The 21,610-nt window shown below is 40.4% G+C and overlaps 1 protein-coding gene across 1 annotated transcript in view; it reads left to right on the top strand.

Moving 5' to 3' along the window:
- The window catches only part of PLCH1 (phospholipase C eta 1), a 458,827-nt gene that overhangs the window by 224,444 nt on the left and 212,773 nt on the right, over window positions 1-21,610 (top strand). Inside the window, exon 5 of the mRNA XM_053710072.1 lies at window positions 9,307-9,436. Coding sequence (XP_053566047.1) covers window positions 9,307-9,436 — 130 coding nt within the window. The remainder of the gene's footprint in view (window positions 1-9,306; window positions 9,437-21,610) is intronic.

Here is a 21,610-nt window from a genome sequence, read left to right as displayed (position 1 = left end):
ATCAACCTGTTCCTGCCGGGGAGGAGCCCTTTAAGGCCTGGAAGGATAATGCTGTACAATTTTTGGAAGAATGGTCTTGTACGGATAACATAAAAAAACAACGGATAATGGAGAGTCTTCGTTTCCCAGCTACAAATATGATAAGGCTGTTTAGGGGAGTGAATGAACAAGCTACCGCACAAGATTACCTGAAAGTTTTGCAGGATGCGTATGGAAAATCTGAGGACTCTGATGATCTATTAATCAAGTTCCTAGCCACTAAACAGAAGGAACATGAGAAAGCTTCAGACTATATCAATCGATTACAATTGTCACTGGGAAAACTGTTTCATAATGGAGCAGTCACTGCATCTGAGTTGGATGCTCGACTATCCAAACAAATTCAGAAGGGAGGCCTTAGCAATGATCCAGTCATGATCATGTTAAGAGTTAAGTTGGATGATCAAGTCTTGTCCTATTCCACACTGATCCGAAAAGCAAAAATACTGGAGAACCAAATGTCCCCATCTCCTCCACAAAAAGGAAATTCTTCTAAAGCTGCAGATAAAGAGGATATGGAACTGTTCGTCCTTAAAAAAAAGGTAGCTGAATTAGAATTATTGTCTAAGTCATCGCCAAGAAGAACAGATTATTCTCCTACCAGGAGGCAGCACCGCAGGGAGACCACAGGAAGGTTATTCCCAGAGGAACAGTCCCCCCGAGGGAACTGTTTTAAGTGTGGAAAATCAGGGCATTTCAAGCGGGAGTGTCCCACTAATTCATCAGATACAGAAGTGGATGTGCTAGCTATTGAGCTGGAGGAGGCTCAAGCTACCAGTCCTTTCAGGAAAAGAGGAAAAAGAACCACACCCATATTATCTGTGGGGGCCAAGATCGGGCCCAAATCTCTGATACAGTTACAAATAGAAGATATTCATGCCTCGGCCTTGTTAGATACTGGATCCCAGGTCACCATCATTAATAGAGACTTCTATGACCATCATCTAAAACATATTCCCCTGGAGCCAGCAGGAGAGTTGCAGTTGTGGGGAGTGGGATCTCAGGCCCAGCCTGTAGAGGGATGTATAAGAGTGACAATAACAATCCCACAGTTAAACACAGGAATGATCTGCCCTATGGAATTGGAAGCTCTTGTATGCTCCATGAAGAAAACAATGTGCGCCCCAATAATTTTGGGTACCAACGCAAGAATGGTGCAGGACATGTTCAGGGCCTACCTAACTGAAGTTGGAGATGTATCTCTAACCAGACTGATGGAAGTCAGCCCTGTTCTAGGGAAAGAATGCCATCGACTAGCCCTACAAGCTAGACCAGGATCATGCCACTACTCGGGGAAAGAACCTTTATTTGTAAGGCCTGGAGAGACTAAGACTCTACGAGCCATAGCATCTATGCACCATGAAATATCAGGAGGAACCAGGCAATACCTCATTGAGTCCTTGCCTGAGGAGGATGCAAAAAAAGGGTGGACTCTCATACCTGAGGTGAAAGACTGGCGGAATCACTGGTGTAAAGATTTTCCCATAATGATAAGAAACTTAACACCCACAGAGATCAGAATTGATCGTCACCAGAAGATTGGTGTGATTCACTTGTTGGACCAAGTCTCTTCAGTAATGTCTGTAAAGGCAGAACAGGGAGGTGATCATGAAGGACCTATAGTTTTTGAACTGGAAGATTCTCCTCTACCACCAAAGTGGAGAGATAGCCTCCGATCCAAATTAGCTACTCGAGAGAAAGTTTTCTCCAGGAAAGAAATGGATGTGGGATGTGCAAAGAGTGCCACACATGCTATCAGACTTTCTGACCCAGCTCCTTTCAGAGAAAGATCAAGGAGAATACCCCCTCGAGATGTGGAAGATGTCCGGGATATACTCAAACAGATGGAAGAATCTGGCATTATTAAAGAGTCCAGAAGTCCATATGCATCACCCATAGTGGTAGTTAGGAAAAAGAATGGCACAGTCCGGCTTTGCATAGACTATCGGACTTTAAACAAAAGGACTGTGCCAGATCAATATACTCTGCCACGGATAGAAGATCTGCTAGATGCCCTTTCTGGAAGCCAGTGGTTCAGCGTCCTGGACTTGAGGTCTGGGTATTATCAGGTACCCATGAAGAAGGAGGATCAGGAAAAGACAGCTTTCATCTGTCCCTTGGGATTCTACGAGTTTACCAGGATGCCCCAAGGGGTCACTGGAGCTCCCGCCACCTTTCAAAGGCTGATGGAGAAGACTGTGGGGGATATGAATCCCAAAGAGTGCCTAGTCTATCTTGATGACCTCATAGTGTTTGGAAGGACACCAGAAGAGCACGAACAGCGATTGCTGAAGGTGTTGGATCGACTCCAAGCAGAGGGTCTGAAATTATCAATAGACAAATGTCGATTTGCCCAGAACTCTGTTACATATGTAGGTCACATTGTTTCCGCACAAGGTGTGACAACTGACCCGACCAAAATTGAAGCGGTGATGAACTGGCCCAGGCCAGATAACATCAGTGAGCTGCGCTCATTTCTTGGATTCTGCGGTTACTACCGGAGGTTTGTGAAAGACTATTCAAAGATTGCTCGAGAGCTACACAACCTGTTAAAGACTACCTCAGCTATAGAGGGTGTTAAGGCGCCAAGTCCTAAAGACTCCTTCGGAAAGAAATGGACCTCAGGATGCGAAGAAGCCTTCTTAATCTTGAAGAAAAGACTCACAGAAGCTCCTGTATTGGCATATTCAGATCCCGAGAAACCATATGTGCTCCATGTTGATGCCAGTATGGAAGGCCTAGGGGCCGTATTGCATCAGAGCTACCCAGAAGGGTTAAGACCAGTGGCCTACATAAGTAGAAGTCTAACTGGTGCAGAGAAAAACTATCCGGTCCATAAGCTAGAATTCTTGGCGCTCAAGTGGGCAATTGTGGACAAGTTACATGACTATTTATATGGAGCAACATTTGAGGTAAGGACGGATAACAATCCGCTTACTTATATTCAAACAACAGCAAAGCTGGATGCCACAGGGCATAGGTGGCTGGCAGCATTGTCAAACTATAGTTTCAGCCTTAAATACAAGCCAGGCCCTAAGAATGTCAGTGCGGATGCTCTGTCCCGCAGACCTGGACTTCCTCCTCATGAAGAAAAGGAGGAATGGGAAGAAATCCCTGTGCCTGGGGTAGGAGCCCTGTGCCAAACATATGTAGTGGCTGAGAGGCAGGATGAGTTCTCTGAACTCAGAGGAATAGACTCCATATGTCACTCCCCAGAAGCCGTACCAGAGGTATTCTGTGCTCCAGCAATGCTCCAACAGTGGTCTCACATAACCAATGAAGACAAGAAGAAAGCCCAGTCACAGGACTGGTATATAGGTACAGTCCTCAAGGCAATGAGAGCCAAGAACCCTAAATTACTGAGCTCCCTTCCCATTGGACAAAGAGATTTGTACCGGAGAGAATGGAGTAAACTACATCTAGAAGATGGAATCCTTTATAGAGTTATAAAATACCATGACCACCCTGGTCGAAAGCAGCTAGTGTTACCTCATAGATATCGGGGAATGGTCCTGAGAGCTCTCCATGATCAACATGGGCATCTTGGGGTAGACAAGACCTATGGCCTGGTACAAGACCGGTTCTATTGGCCTCGCATGAGAGAACATGTTGAACATTATGTGAAGACCTGCAGAAGATGTATTCAGAGAAAGACTCTGCCTGTGAGAGCTGCCCCTATGGGCCACCTGAGAAGTACAGGACCCCTGGATCTTGTGTGCATGGACTATCTATGTATTGAGAATGATACTACCGGAATTGGGAATGTTCTGGTAGTAACAGACCATTTCACCAGATACGCTCAGGCTTTTCCCACTAAAGACCAGAAGGCTGTGACCGTAGCCAAGGTCCTCTGGCAGAAATATTTTATGCACTACGGTCTGCCCAATCGAATACATTCTGATCAAGGTAGAGACTTTGAGAGTAAGCTGATCAAAGAACTGCTGGATATGTTGCAGGTTCACAAGTCCAGAACAACACCCTACCACCCTGAGGGTGATGCCCAGCCTGAGCGTTTTAATAGGACACTCCTAGACATGCTCGGGACTCTGAAACAAGTAGAGAAGCGGTCCTGGAGTAAGCATGTAGAAGCCATGGTCCACGCATATAATTGCACAAGGCATGAGTCTACAGGATTCTCACCCTATTTCCTAATGTTTGGAAGGGAAGCCAGACTACCGATAGATGTCCGGTTGGGGGTGTCCCCAGATGGTACAAAGTCAGACTCTCACTTCCAGTATGTGAGGACCCTCAGACAAAACCTTCACAGTGCCTACGAGTTGGCCACTCAAGCTGCGGCAAAAATGGAGGAACGCAACAAAAGAAGATACGATACCAAAGTGAAGCATCAGGAAGTCCAAGCGGGAGATAAGGTTCTCCTCCGGAATCTAGGGCTACCTGGGAAACACAAATTAGCAGACAGATGGAAGGATACCCTATTTGAAGTTGTGTCTAAGCTAAAGGGGCTGCCAGTGTATAATATAAAAGGCCCAGAAGGCCGGATCAAAGCTTGGCATAGGAACCATCTACTACCAATAGCCTATATCGATGAAGAGGAAGGGAGTAGTAGTGAATGGGAGAAAAGCACAACGGAGAGTCCTGAAAATGAGGCAGTAGAGACCCCAGAAGCTCTTAGTGCTGATGATCAATGGTGGTCTCCTCCTGCTGAGGAAACACAGCACTTTCCTTCCTCTCCTCCCTTAGCCTCCTCTACATTGAATCCCAACAGCCCCAACTTTGTGCCTGGGACCCCAAAAGGAGACTCTTGTATCATGGGAAAGCCAGGGTCTCAAGCATCTGGTGACCTCCCCACCCAAGTGGCCAGAGCTGAAGATTCCCAGGAACATTCTGGACTTCCTCAGAGAGAACAGAGACTGGGTACTAGAATACGACAGCCTCCCAGGGTTCTTACTTACGATCAAGTCGGAGAACCCAGTTATGTACATATGCCCCAGGTACAATCTAAAATGGTTGATTTACTGTATGCGGTTGCGGACATTATGAATGTTGGAACCTCTCTGTACTAGAATAAACTGTAAGATAGTTAACATTTGTTTATAGGACTGTTAGTGCATTTATTATTATTTATATGTTTTGTTTTTTCAATTTACCTCTTGGTGGAACCTTGCCAGTGGAAGGCAAGGATTTTACAAGGGGGAGAATGTAGCCCTTCCTGTTGAACATTTGCACCTGTATACATTCTGCAGGAGAAGTTGCCTAGGCAACTATTAGACTGGTTGGTCATGTGATCAAGTGAAACTGAAAGAAGAGTGTAAGACACAGGAGGAAGCAGACATGTCAGAGCAGTGAAGGTGTGTGTGAGGCCTGGCTGTGTGAGAGCTGCAGACTTCATCTTGTAAAGTAACAGCATTCCTCTGCTGATTTAGTGTATGCTGCCAGCTGCAGTCTGTCCCTGTTAGAGAGCTGTGGAGAAGAATGCCGACAAAGTAAATGACTGTCAGACCTTGGAGTTTTCTTTCAGCCTGTGCAGAATCCTGTCAGTGGTAAGAAGTATCCTCTCTCCTTGTCATACTGACAGGGCATTCTGTCCATCACATAAACTTATAAACAGCTCTTCCTGTGGATTGCAGTTTCCTATGAGCTGCAACTGTTTAAATGCATGTGGATTACCTTAAAGGGCCCCAACATTTATGTGCACCAACTGGTACCCATCAGCCATTAGGGTGAAGCCTGAGGGTGGGTTCGCAGGTGGTTTGGGAGGGTGCTGGGCCTGGTTAGAGAGAGTCGGTGTGTTAGTTAGCCACTGTATTTCTTGCCTTATTTTTATTTACCATAATCCTTTAATACATGTTCATACTGTTTTACTGTTATTACTGTGTGTGTTGTAGTTATTTATTATGTTCCTGTCTGGGAAACCCATTCTTGCCCTGGATGCCCAGTCAGGTGGAGGCACTGCCACAGTCATGTACCCCAACTCCCAGGTAGCGGAGACTCAGGATCAGCCTGCAGAGCACATGGAGGTAGCTGGGGTAAAGACCCACAGGGGTAATTGTGGGCCTAGGCCAAACCCCGTTACACTCAGATTGCAGTTGTTAAGTCTTTCATTGGCAGCTAGGCTTGCAAAAATGAATGCTCAGCAGAGAATGAGTTAAATGAGCATTCTATTCAGGTTATTAATTCAAATTGCAAATTCTAGATCTCCGAAGCTTAACAAAATAATATGATTTGTCACTGTGCACTGGGCTTTGCATTTTATAAGCGGTGTTTCTAGTAGGGAACTGAGAGAACTTTTATGTAAATTGAATATGTCTTTATAGCGCATTAAAAGGTCCTAAAAATTAAACCTATCCTGCAATAAAACCACATTTTAATGTCTTAAATGATGATGCTAGAGCTAAAAGTTATTTTAAAGCGTATTATAGTGTTCTGATGTTTGAAATATATACATTTCTGTGCTAGATAATTTTTTTCTGGTGCTGGTAGGAGAGTGTACAATTAAATGTGCATGGATATTTCTATAGGCCAATAAGACAAAGTATATCCGTGTGCAACATTTGCTCTAGTTTTGAGTTATGTGTAATCATTTACATAACCTTTTTTACGTCAAAATGCAATTAATATTTTTAAAGTTGCAATAAGTTTATATACAATATTTGTGTGTATGATTTGTTATTTTTGTTGTTGTTGCTTTTAGCTTGTTTCTTTAACCCCTTCACTGCTGGGACTATTTCACACATTTAATTATCAGTTTACTTTAAAGGAACTTGAATCCCATTTTTTTTCTTTCATGTTACAGATAGAACATGTTATTTTAAAAAACCTTTAAATTTACAATTTTAATATAATTTCTTTCATTCTCTTTGTATTCTTTGTTGAAAAGGATACCTAGGAAGGCTCAGAGGTAGGGATGGGCGAATGTGTTTATATTTGAATTCGAATTTTAGAACAAATGCTATTGTAGAATTTCTACTTACATAATCGAATCTTGAACGAATATTCATAAAAATTCTATTATTGAATATTATTTACAGTTTTCGAATGAGACATTCGTATTCGAATATTACATTTATACAACACAGAATTAGACTAGAAATACTATTTCGAATTGGAATGTGACATTCAAATTCAAATGTGATATAAAATACATAGCTAAACATTTTATTATACAAACAAATATTTTTGAATGTTATTGAAAAATTAGAAAATGAAAATTCAAAAATAGAATGTTAGAATGTTATATAAACATTCGAAATTCGATTTCAACGAACGAATGTATCAAAATTCATTTTAAATTTCTAATTTTTAGAAACATTCGCCAAACCCTACTCAGGGGCTGCTGTTTGGTGGCTGCACATATAAGCCTCATGTTATATTGGCTCACCTAATAGATTTAGCTAGCTCCCAATAGTGCACTGCTGCTTCTTCAACAAAGGATATCAAAATAAAAGTAAATAATACAAGTACATTGGGAAGTTATTTAAAACTCATGAAAGAAAAAAATTGGCTTTCACGTTTCTTTAAGTTTTTTAATAAAAATTATGTATTTTTTTTCACTTCACACCATCCTGAAATTTATGCAGAAAATGAGTAGTGCTAAAGTATATAACATATACTTTGAGTACGTGGTGACATCTTTTTTGACAGTGTATACATGCTACTTTGTCCAAACTCCTGTTGCATCATTAAAAACAAGCAAGCACTTGCACTAAACAATCATTCTATATAAATGCTTGCAAAATATCACATAGTTTAACAGTCACCAAGAGAAATAAGGATCGATTAGTCTTGGTACTAACAACAAAATAAGTGGTTTCTGTCAGTTGATCATTGTTACCACGTCAATCACTTGACAGCTATAAAAATATGAAACCCATTATCTGAATGGTGGGACAAACATCTGTGACATAAGGGAATCTTGTGATATATCCATACTGTGGTGATAATAACTTCTTTTTTAATGCTGTGAGAACCCCAAATTAGAATTACTGGAGGAATGTTTGTTTTGAGAAGTTAAAAGACCAGTAAATACACTAGATTTGCATAATCAACAAATGCATGATAAAAAGACAATGCAAGAGCAATTTGGGGCAGATTTATTAAGCTGTAGCGGATCATGTCCGTCTGATATTGCTAAATGCCTGACAACATACGATGTCAACATTTAACATTGCACAAGCATTTCTAGTGAAATGATTGTGCAATGTTGCCCACTGCAGAGCCGCTAATAGGGGTTGTCAATCATCCCAATCGTATTTGATCGGGATGATTGCTGTCCGCCGCCTCAGAGGTGGCGGATCGCTGCTTCTTAACTTATGTTTCCGGTGAGCCTAACGGCTTGCGCGGAAACCGGCCCCTTTGTCTGAACTTCAAATAAGTAGTAGATTTTTTCGGACAAATTTTAGTTATGTATATTTCCACTCCTTCTGTACCATGTGACAGCCATCAGCCAATCACAAATTCATATACGTATATTCTGTGAATTCTTGCAACTGCTCAGTAGGGGCTGGTGACTTAAAAAGTGTAAATATAAAAAAAAAAGCTGTGCATATTTTGTTAATGGAAGTAAATTGGAAAGTTGTTTAAAATTACATGGTCTATCTGAATCATAAAATTTTGATTTAAAGGGACAGTCTACAATAGAATTGTTATTGTTTTAAATGCTAGATAATCCCTTTATTACCTATTCCCCAGTTTTGCATAACCAACACAGTTATATTAATATACTTTTTTAGTTCTGTGATTACCTTGTATCTAAGCATCTTCTTCCAGCCCCCTGATCAATTTGAAGAAATTATGCTATAAAAACAATGAGGTTCACTCTTCTCAAAAGATTTCAAGCCTAGGCTGGAAAGTACTTTCCATTTAGTGCCCAATTCCTTGTGTCAGCTGTCTGCTGAGGTTGTCGGTGGTTTGAAGATTCTCCAACTACGAAGAAGTACCAGATCAGATGACTTTCTATCCTGGGCTTTAAAGCTGTTGAGAAGAGTGCACCTCATTGTCTGTATAGCTTCCATTGCTGCAAGTACAGAGATCCTGGAGGAGGTTGCAACACTCCAATGGAGAGTATTGTAATCTATTTGCTTTATTTGTATTTACTTGCTGTACAGCACGAAGAAATGATGCTGACACAGCAGTGTTTTCTTTGTGTTTATCAAAAGTCCCTTAGACAATGAAATGATTGTATACTGTATATGATTTTGGACTTCTCATAAAGTTAATTTCATTTATGGAATGTTTTCATTATTCAGACCTAATCTAGTTTTAGATTACAATGTTTGCATATTGATTCCTTAATGACTCTCTCAGTACATGGGTGAAACAAACCTTTGAGGAAGCAGATAAGAATGGAGACGGTTTGCTGAACATTGAAGAGATCTACCAACTCATGCACAAGCTCAATGTCAATTTGCCTCGTAGAAAAGTCAGGCAGATGTTTCAGGTACGTTTTTCTTTTGATACTGAGTTTGGATCACTGCATTTGATAATTGTCTTCATTATTGGTTATTATTATTATTATTAATTTTCTAGAAATTGTGCTCACTTTTGGCTACAGTGTTATCTGTATCAGATGCCTATTGCTACTACTCGCATGATCCTTGGTTATAATTCTGTCTTACGTGAAGTGTTTCTTGAGAAGAATGCCATTTCATCTAGGATGTTTTTAGTTTTGTTTTTGTTTAAAGGGGCATTTTAATTTACACAGCCCCAGCATATCATTTTTAAGAAACTTTCCAGAACACATGCTGTAAACGAAGATCTGATGCTGATCTCAGAGCATATGCAGATGCTGATTGGTGTAAATACGGTGTTGATAAATAGGCAATTGTGTGCACAGCAACAGCTGAGAGTTAGGGTTTTATTTAATTTGCATATTTATAATCTATATACTAATTTGCATATATAGGGCCAGATTACAAGTGGAGTGCTATTTAACGCTCCCACTTGAGTGTTAACTGCGCTAGAAGCTTTTTACGCACATAGGGTTGCGCTTATATTAAAAGTTGAAAGTAAACTGTTTTTACTCACGCATGCTCACCCATGTAAAAGGTTGAATTTACTATATTGCGCGTGATAACGTATTCCCCCATAGAAGTCAATGGAGCAAAAAAGTGGGAGGAATACTAACACCCTACTCACGCACAAACACGATTGCATATTCTCAAGTGCGCTAAGCCGACATTAAAATATGAATATTTCACCTTTCAATGTTTTTTTACATAGAAGAATATGTTCTATTGATTCTCATATATATATATATATATATATATATATATATATATATATATATATATATATATATATAAAACAACATTTTAAATTAGGGGGAGATAAAAGGCGAGTTTAAAATCCTCCACTACGCACAAAATATAGAAAAAATAACTCATTGTGTAGTTCATTAACAAATCTAGACAGGCCCAGAGGCTTGTTTCCCACAGAAAACCTCTGAATTACATTGTTTCCAATGCAGCAAAGGATTCTGGGTAAGATATGCAAATTAAGTACACAATGACACACCTTTTTACTTCAGTCTGCTTTTCAGCAGGTTCCCTTTACGCCGAAGTATCGCTGTTCACACAGCTTATAAACTTAGCTAGGGTTAGTGCAGTGATTCATAACCATCCCAGGACAGACTGTTTCGTGGTTTTTGCCACTCATCAGCTGGGAGAAGGTTAGAATCACTGCTAGGTGAAGTTGATTCCAGGCAGAATACAACAACATTTTAAATTAGGGGGAGATAAAAGGCGAGTTTAAAATCCTCCACCACATGTGTATATATATATATATATATATATATATATATATATATATATATGTGTGTGTGTATATATATATATATAAAATATATATAATCTTTTTTGGTACAATATATACCTATATATATATATATATATATATCATATAATTATACATATATATAGATATATACAGATATATTTAGGAATATCTGTATATAAATACAAATAAAATACGGCTAGATTACGAGTTTTGCGGTATGAGTGAAAAAGCAGCGTTAAGGCTCTTTTTCACTACCGCTGGTATTACGAGTCTTGCAGGTATTTCTGCACCGCATACTTTTTTGGCCGTAACGCAACGTAACTACTGCAGCTTTCAAAAAGTCCTTTTTCAATGGGACTTCCATAACGCCGGTATTACGAGTCTGCCTGGGAGACCAAAAAGTGAGCTGTACAGCCAATACCGTCAAGATCCATACCGTAAACTGAAAGTTAGTAGTTATGGGTTTTTATGCTACAGAGCTGTACCATAAAACTCATAACTAAAGTGCTAAAAAGTACACTAAAACCCATAAACTACCTATTAACCCCTAAACCGAGGCCCTCCCGCATAGCAAACACTAAAATAAAATTATTAACCCCTAATCTGCTGCTCCCGACATCGCCGCCACTATAATAAACATATTAACCCCTAAACCGCCGCACTCCCGCATCGCAAACACTAGTTAAATATTATTAACCCCTAATCTGCTGTCCCTAACATCGCCGCAACCTACATTACAGTTATTAACCCCTAATCTGCCGCCCTAATGTCGCCGCCACCTACCTACACTTATTAACCCCTAATCTGCCACTCCCAATGTCGCCGCCACCTACATTACAGTTATTAACCCTTAATCTGCTGCCCCCTACATCGCCGCCACCTACCTACACTTATTAACCCCTAATCTGCCGCCCCCATTGTTGCCGCCACCTACATTACAGTTATTAACCCCTAATCTGCCATCCCCAACGTCGCTGCCACTATACTATAGTTATTACCCCTAAACCTAACCCTAAATCTAACCCTAACACCCCTAACTTTAATATAATTAAAATAAATCTAATTAAAAATTCCTATCATTAACTAAATATTTCCTATTTAAAACTAAATACTTACCTATAAAATAAACCCTAAGCTAGCTACAATATAACTAATAGTTACATTGTATTTATCTTAGGTTTTATTTTTACTTCACAGGCAAGTTTGTGTTTGTTTTAACTAGGTAGAATAGTTAGTAAATAGTTATTAACTATTTACTAACTACCTAGCTAAAATAAAAACAAATTTACCTGTAAAATAAAACCTAACCTGTCTTACACTAACACCTAACCTTACACTACAATTAAATAAATTACATTTATTAAATACAATTAACTAAATTACAAAAAAAACAAACAAACACTAAATTACACAAAAGAAAAAATAAATTATCAGATATTTAAACTAATTACACCTAATCTAATAGCCCTATCAAAATAAACCACCCCCAAAAAAAAACAACAAAAAAAAACCCTAGCCTAAACTAAACTACAAAAAAACCCTTAAAAGGGCCTTTTGCGGGGCATTGCCCCAAAGAAATCAGCTGTTTTACCTGTAAAATAAAATACAAACAACCCCCCAACAGTAAAACCCATCACCCACACAACCAACCCCCCAAATAAAAGCCTAACCAAAAAAACCTAAGCTCCCCATTGCCCTGAAAAGGGCATTTGTATGGGCATTGCCCTTAAAAGGGTATTTAGCTCTTTTTCCGCCCAAACCCTAATCTAAAAATAAAACCCACCCAATAAATCCTTAAAAAATCTAAAACTAACCCCTGAAGATCCACTTACAGTTTTTGAAGACCCGACATCCATCCTCCACGAAGCTGGGATAGTTTAAATATCTGATTTTGTGTAATTTAGTGTTTGTTTGTAATGTAGTTAATTGTATTTATTTTATGTAATTTATTTAAAGGGACAGTATACACTCATTTTCATATAACTGCATGTAATAGACACTACTATAAAGAATAAGATTGCACAGATACTGATATAAAAATCCAGTATAAAACTGGTTAAAAACTAAAAAGCTCTCAGTTTAGCTCTGTTGAAAAGGTAGCTGGAAATCCCACTGCAAGTGGGAAATAAGACACTCCCCCCCTCCCCCCTTCCTTTGCATATGAAAAGACCCTTTACACAAACATGAGCAAGCTGGAGAAGGTAGCTGACAGTATTCTTATAAAACTTTGGGGCTTGGTTAGGAGTCTGAAAATCAGAGCAATGTTATTTAAAAATAAGTTAATAACTTTAGTATAGTGGCTGCGACATTGGGGGCAACAGATTAGGGTTTAATAAGTGTAGGTAGGTGGCATCGACATTGGGGCCGCAGATTAGGGGTTAATAAGTGTAATGTAGGTGGCGTCGACATTGGGGCGGCATATTAGGGGTTAATAACTGTAATGTAGGTGGCGGCGATGTCGGGGCGGCAGATTAGGGGTTAATAAGTGTAGGAAGGTGGCGGTGACATTGGGGCGGCAGATTAGGGGTTAATAAGTGTAATGGGGGGGGCGGCGACATTGGGGAGGCATATTAGGGGTTAATAACTGTAATGTAGGTGGCGGCGATGTCAGGGACGGCAGATTAGGGGTTAATATGTGTAATGTAGGTGTCGGCGATGTCAGGGGCAGCAGATTAGGGGTGTTTAGACTCGGGGTTTATGTTAGGGTGTTAGGTGTAAACATAAATTTTGTTTCCCCATAGGAATCAATGGGGCTGCGTTATGGAGCTTTACGCTCCTTTATTGCAGGTGTTAGACTTTTTTCAGCCGTCTCTCCCCATTGATGTCTATGGGGAAATCGTGCACGTTCAACCAGCTCACCGCAGCTCACTGCAGCGCTAGTATTGGAGTGCGGTATGGAGCTCAATTTTGCTTTACGCTGCAATATTGCCTGCTAACGCCGGGTTTATGAAAACCTGTAATACCAGCGCTGTAGGTAAGTGAGCGGTGACAATAACTTGCAAGTTAGCACCGTGCCGCTCATAAAGCAAAACTCATAATCTAGCCGATAGTATGCTTTGTGCAGTACACTGAAATGTAAAATATTTAAAGTAAATACACAGTATAACACTTTATTATAAATGAACATTGTATATATATGTTTTTACATGTTTTCATCTACTTATCTATAAAGGGCTTCAATAAATGCACTTGAATATATGTCAATATAGGTGTACATATGTATTTATGTGTTTATATGTATATATATGTCTGTAAATACATACAGTATATACACACATAAATGCATAAATACTTATGTACAAACATGTAAATATATATATATATATATATATATATATATTCATACATACATATACATCTTTAGACATGCATATGTATGTATCTCAGTTTTAAAGCCCTTTGCCTGCCCTTTTTCTAACACCTAAGAGCTCATATCTGGAGCACTAACTGTTTTTCAAGTGGGCTCCATGGGAGAAGAATACTTGGCCAGTGGCACCCGGATACAATGAGCATAAAACCCCTGATTTAGATGATAGAGAATATTCCATTAGTTATGAATTCTACTATTGCTTCCAATATGAAGCTTTGTGTATTGAAAACAATTTAGCTCAGCAGGGGCTATGGCAATGCCATTGTTGATTGAATGATGTTTTTATACTAACTTGTGATCACAATGCTATATCACAGTGTTTGTTAAGAATTTCCCCTGCAAACAAGTTTTCAACAGAAAAGCTCCTGAAAAGGACTTTTCAAGTGCAGTGGCGTCACTAGGGTTGGTGTCACCGGGTGCGGTAAGTTATGGTGTCACCCCCCCCCAGAAAGCAGACACACACAAAAACACAGGCACACACACATACACTCAGACACACTTAAAAACATACTCAGATGCACAAACAAACACTCGGAAACACACTCAGACACACACACACACAAAAACACTGAGACACACACACACACAAAAACTCAGACACACACTTACAAAATATGTAAACTGCACTGCATTAATTATAAAGCGCATGCCTAGAGCTGCTCCCTGGTTCAGCAGAGCATCAAATGAAAGATAAACAGAGCACTCTAAAAAGAAATCACTAAAGAAAAGGTTTAGGTGCAAACTATGAAAATTCTGCTCTCTGACTCTGTTCCAAGTCTGTCAGTGCACAGCCCCGGGCCGCGTGCCTACCGCTTCTTATGGCCAATCACCTCTGCACTCTGCCCACCCCCAGACCCCCGCCCGCCCTCCTACCTGTTCAGTGTGCACTTAGTGTACCGTAACCGTAATGGTCTGGTGGGCATCATATGTGGCTCCTTCACTTTAAAGACAGTGTCAAACAGTCATGCGGTCAGGTGCCAGGCATCCCCTCATGATTTGCCAGTTCCCGTTTAGAGAGACAGCACAGCAGTGAGTGACTCCACTGCTCCACATGTCACTGAGCAGTGAGCACAGATAGGCAGGCAGGTTTAGGCTAGCAGCGCAACTTTGCAAGCCCCACGGCATGCCCACAACATTCATGGCGAAATTGGGCAGGGGAGAAGCAAAGTGCAAACAAGCAAAAGCAGCCGGGAAAACTATTTGTTGAAATTGCAGCACTAGCTCAAGGGGCAAAAAAATTGTGTGTCTACAACTTCCCCAGTCCCACTAATGTTCACAAATGCCAGCCCCTCTAATAAAAAAAAAATCTATGCATCTCAACATTGTATTTCTTTGAATTTCAATAAAATTAAAAAAAAAATAAAAAAAAAAAAAATAATTTTTTTTTGGTGTCACCCCCTGGAGGGTGTCACCCGGGTGCGGCACGCCCCCCCGCCCCCCCTAGTGACGCCACTGTTCAAGTGTTAACTGCCTGCTTTGAAGTAGAAATGAGCCTCCGTGCACGCTAATTCTAAACTCTGTCACAACAGTGCATGTGTTATTAAACTTACAGTCACAAATGCTCATTCCAGATAACAAGTTTAATTATACATGCACTGTTGTGAAATAGTTTTCATGGAGGGTCGCCCCCTATAAAAAGCTGTTCACTATTGCACAATCTCGTTTAAAGGGACAGTTTACTCAAAAATGTTCTCCCCTTTAATTTGTTCCCAATGATCCACTTTATCTGCTGGAGTGTATTAAATTGTTTAAAAAGTAGCTCCTTTACCCTTATATTGGCATTTGAAATAGTTGATTTAGCATGTGGTATCCCCACCTATTCTGAAAGTTTGTGGCCGCAGGTCCAAGCTATAGATAAGCTTTGTAAACACAGCCAGCAGAAGAAATTGCACTCCCAGTGGGATATAGCCGAGAGAAGGTAATGCAATGTTGATTTTCCATTGTTCTCCCCAAGTACTGGTGATTGTTTTATGGACAGATATAAGATAAAGATGCATGTATATGTACACAATGTGATAAAGTAATGAGATCTGATTATACCTACAAGCTTAACCCATTTTATTAGGTTGTGGCTTCAAAACACAAAATCAGAGCTTTAATATACACAAATAAACCTTAAAAAGCTAATTTTCATACATTTTTTACTCTGCAGTTGGTAAAAAAAGCAATTGTAAACACATTAAGGGAAAAACTATTTTTCAGTATACTGTCCCTTTAAGGTTCTCTTAGAAAAATACTAAGCAGCAAGTAAGCAAGGTTAAGAATTGAAAAAATTAAAAGCCTGTAAAAAAAGTTCTTATATGTGTTTTGCATAGAAACATGTATCCGCCATTTTGTGTATAGTTCATACCAAAATGGAAACGGGAACAAGAAGAGAGAAAATAGACAGTTACAGAGCACTCAAAAAGTCCAATAATAGTGAAAGGCAAGGAAGGCTACCAAAAATGTGGGTATTATTAAAACTTAACATTTATTGTATACTGATAAAAAATAAAAGAGGAACTAACAGTGTAGTAGTGAAATAAAACTTAAATTAAAATACAAACAAGGGTAGAGCCAGCATATCCAGCCGGGGTAAACGTGGTTACCACAGGTAAATATATATATATAATAGATAGCCTCAGGCAGGTGTGCACCAGAAAAGGCTCACGGATTGCAGAAAAACTATCTAGAAAGAAGAGGATTAATCTCACAACAAATGAAACTATCTATGTGCAATGCTGGAGCGGTGCAGGCCGGTCTGAGTAGCCTCTACCAAAACCAATATGACACAAAATAAGTTAACAAATGACAATATCAATATGTATAATTATTGTCTAATATGCTGGATAGTTGAGCTCAAAAAGGCGCCTAACAAATAATGCACTATGGAACTTATGTGTATATTGCACCCACAGCCACATCAAATATTTGATAGCTTCACAGCTGAAACAGTACAGAATTGTATAAATAAAATCACATCTGCTTGTTAACCTCCTACACAATTATTATAAAATTATACTTCTAATCTCTCTTGCTTACTCGTATAAAGAATGCTTTGCTTTTGGCTAAAACATCTGAGCCAATACAATACTGGGCACTATCTGGTTACATAACTTCACTGCAGGGTACTATGTGGTTACTAAATTCAATTTGAACAAGGGTGTTATATATTCTGCTGATACATTTCTCAGTTAACTACAGTCTTCAAAGATCAAGGAATTAAATTGTATCAAAACAACAGCTGAACAGTTTTTATAAAAGATATCTAAATATTGATTTTTAGTGATTTAGGTTGCAGCATTGCTAATACATTAGCAGACACTATTTTAAAGGGTTATGCTCACTGCAGTAAGTGCATAGTGTAAATGTAAAATAAAATATAAAAAAGCAAGTGATTATAATTTTTAGATTATATAAAGATCTGTCTGTATCATTGTAGTCTAATCCCAGTATTAGTCTGTTAGGCTATGGAGCATATCCACTGAATTGTGGTGTGACGTTTTAAAGGGGTTTATTCTTTTAGAAAACTATCTAGTACAAAACCATTAGGAAATCTCGATATTAGGCTCCTTTTATTTATCAACTGCTGCCCCTTAAACTCTCTGCCACCTATAAGGTGGAAAATTGAATCATCCCAATCCGATCTGATCAGGATGATTGAGAGCCCCTACTAGAGGCTGATTGCCGCCAATGAGCAGGGGCGGCATTGCCCAAGCATTTCTGGTAAAATGCTTGTGCAATGATAATTGCAGCGATGTCCAGTGACAAGACATTTGATAAATCAAGCCCATTATGTGGTTTTACAGTGGTTTTACACTGTATTACCTTCACCAATATCTTGAATCAAGACAGTGTGCCAATGTTTCTGATTAAAAAAAAGATTTTGGCATTTTATAAGGTGGCTTTTTTCCCTATATTTAATTATTTCTGCGCACTAAAATATATCACAGAAGAGCAATAGAACTAAAGGGGGTTAAACCTTTTAATCGGATAACAGATATACTTGTCCTGCACCGAGAGACACAGAGATAGTCATACATCTTTTATGTCTAAAAGCTCTGCATATTAAAGTATGGGAAATCACTGAATGTGAAATCAATTGTTAGAGGCTCAGTAAACTAAAAAAAAAAAAAGTTGCTGTATATTTTAAACACTACTGTAATAATATATCTCTGTTTACCTGCATAGGGATAAAAATAAATTTAAAGTACTTTTAGTTTTAATCACTATTCAAATAGCAATACAAACTAATCTTTAAATGACACTTTAAAAAAAAAAATCTCTTTAAACAGACATAATGCACATTTGCTAAATCACTTGAAAGTGATGCAGCATAACTGTAAAAACATGACATGAAAATCTTAACATTTCTGTGTAAAAAGGGAAGACATTTTACCTCACAATTTCTTTAGCTCAACAGAGTAAGTGCTCTGTGAACAGTTATACTTCAGTCTCAGTTGTACTTCAAATCAGCATCAGCAGTGCTGAGGTCATCCCTTGCTTTGCTGGTATCTCATGAGATTTCTCTGAAATCCTGTAATATTTCATAGTAAACTTCTTTAAACTGAATAGAAAAAATAACATGACTTTTGCACACTCCCTTGCAAGTCCTGGGACTAGCATCCTGATTGGGTGCTTACAGGAAAATAAAACCCAAATTGTTCATGACTTAGAAAGAGCATACAATTTTAAACAACTTTCCAATTTACTTTTATTATTTAATTTGCTTAATTCTCTTGATATCCTTTGTTGAAAAGCATATCTAAATAGGATCATTAGCTGCTGATTGGTGTCTGCACATAGATGCCTAATGTGATTGGCTCACCCATGTGCATTGCTATTTATTCAACAAAGGATATCTAAATAATGAGGCAAATTAGATTATAGTAGTTCATTGCAATGATGTTTAAAATGGTTTTCTCTATGTGAATCATGAAAGAAATATGTTGCGATTCATGTCCCTTTAAAGTTTCTTTACAATGGGGTGTGAATACTTAGGACATTTTGAGGTAAAATATCTTCCTTTTCTACATAGAGATGTTCAGGTGAAATTTTCTAGTCAGTTTTTTACACTTTTAAGTGCTTCAACATTTGGGTATCATAGCCCTTTAAGTCACACCAAAAACAGAGCACATATGCTATTATAATAAATACATAACATGTTTTTTTTTTTATTGGGTACTTATAGAGTGCCAACTAATCACCCGTGAGGGTCTCAAGGCGCTAAGGGAAAGCAGATAGGAGGAGGGGGGGAGGGGATGGGCGTTCAGTCAAAGAGCCAGGTTTTGAGGTCCTTTCTGAACTTTGTAAGGGAGGTGGATTGTCTGAGGTGCAGCGGGAGGGTGTTCCATGTCTTTGCTGCCATGTGGTAGAAGGATCTTCCACCCACTGGGGATTTGCTGATGCGGGGATGACTGCGAGTGCTTGGTCGGCCGAATGGAGTTGTCTGGCGGGGGTGTAGAAATTTACACGGTGGTTGATGCATTCGGGTCCAATGTTGTGTTGGGCCTTGAACGCGTTGATAATGAGCTTGAAGGTGATTCTCTTGTTGATGGGGAGCCAGTGAAGGTTCCTTAGGTGTTTGGTGATGTGGCATTGGAATGTCAAGGATGAGTCTGGCTGAGGCGTTCTGGATACGTTGGAGTCTCTTTTGGAGTTTGATGGTGGAGCCGGCATAGAGTGCATTGCCATAGTCCAACCGGCTGCTGACAAGGGCGTGGGTGACTGTTTCCTGGTTTTGGTAGGGATCCACTTGAAGATTTTTCGTAGAAGGTGGAGGATGTGGAAGCATGTTGAGGTGATGGCATTGATTTGTCGGTTCATGGAGAGTGTGGAGTCCAGGATTAAGCCTAGATTTCATGCATGGTTGGTTGGGGTTAGAGGGTGACCGAGGGCTGTGGGCCACCAGGAATCATCCCATGCGGATTTATTGGGTCCGAGGGGGAGGACTTCAGGTTTGTTTGTGTTCAGTTTGAGCTGGTTGTCATTCATCCAGGTGGCAACTGCTGTCAGGCCTTCGTGGACATTCTTTTTGGTGGTGGTGGGATCGCTGGTGAGTGAGATGATTAACTGGGTGTCATCGGCATAGGAGATGATGTTGAGGTTGTGGTGTCAGACGATGGCTGTGAGAGGGGCCATGTAGATTTTGAAGAGGGTGGGGCTCAGCTCAGAGCCTTGTGGTACTCCACAGTTGACTGGTGTGGGTTTTCGAGGAGAAGGGCGGGAGTCTGACTTTCTGGGTCCTGCCCATGAGGAAGGAGGTGATCCATTCCATGGCTTTGCTGCAGTTCCGGCATCGTGTAGGCGGGTGTGGAGGGTGTTGTGGTCAACAGTTTAGAAGGCTGATGAGAGGTCTAGGAGGATGAGGGTGGCAGTTTGACAGTCTCGGTGCTGTGGTTGCTTCTGAAATTGGATTGTGAGTGTTCCAGGGTGTGGTTGGCCTCAATGTGGTCAATAATTTGTGAGTTGATGGACTTCTCTATGACTTTGGCCAAAAAGGGGAGTAGAGAGATGGGGCGGTAGTTATTCGGGTCCATGGGGTCTGCCGAGGGTTTCTTCAGCAGTGGTTTCAGTTCCACGTGCTTCCAGACATCCGGGAAGGTGCCGGTTTTGATGGAGCAGTTGATGGTGTGGCGGAGTTCAGGGGGGATGGTGTTGCTTGCTTTGTTGAATATGTGATGGGGGCATGGGTCCGAGGGTGCGCTGGAGTGGATGGATTTCATGATTTTGAGGGTGTCCTCTGTGGTGAGGGGGCTCCAGATCTGTGGGGGGGGCGAATTTGGCAAGGGTGTCATTGGGTGTAGGGGAGTGGGTGGTGAAGGTTGAGTTATGAGGTGTGAAACTGTCATAGATGTCGAGGATATTGCATTGGAAGTGTGCAGCGAGGGTATTGCAGAGGTCCTGGGAGGGTGGGATGTTGGCGGTGTTGCTGTTGGGTTTAGAGAATTCCTTGATGACTGAGAACAACTCCATGCTGTTGTGTGCATTAGATTTGATTCTGTCTTGGATGGCTGTTTTTTTGGTGGTTTTTATGAGGTGGTAGTGGGTGGTGATTGCCCCCTTAAAGGCATATTTTTCCAGAAGGGTCTTGCTGGATCTCCAGGTTCTTTCCAATCATCTGCAGTGGCGTTTGGAGTCCTGAAGGGCCGGGGTGAACCAGCTGGCCTTGTTGGTGGTTTGGTGGCTGGATGGTTTTTTGAGGGGGGCGATGGTGTTGGTGCAGTCTGTAATCCAGAGGTGGAGGTTGGGGGCGGAGGAGATGGCGTCTGTGGAGGTAGGAGGGGAGGATTTGTTTAGGGTGCGGTGTATTTGGTCTTGGGTTATGTTGTACCAGTTTCTGCGGGGCGGGTGGTACTGTCGGAGGTGGGTGGTGGGTTTGTTTGTTGAAGAAATGTATGCAGTGGTGGTCAGTCCAGAGGAGTTCAGTGATGTTATTGACTGAGATGTGGTTGCCTCAGAAAAGATTGGGTCGAGGGTGTGGCCGGC

The sequence above is a fragment of the Bombina bombina genome, chromosome 4, assembly GCF_027579735.1.
Source record: "Bombina bombina isolate aBomBom1 chromosome 4, aBomBom1.pri, whole genome shotgun sequence".
NCBI lineage: Eukaryota > Metazoa > Chordata > Amphibia > Anura > Bombinatoridae > Bombina > Bombina bombina.
The sequence above is the reverse complement of the archived record's forward strand: the minus strand, read 5'-3'. Positions and strand labels throughout refer to the sequence as shown.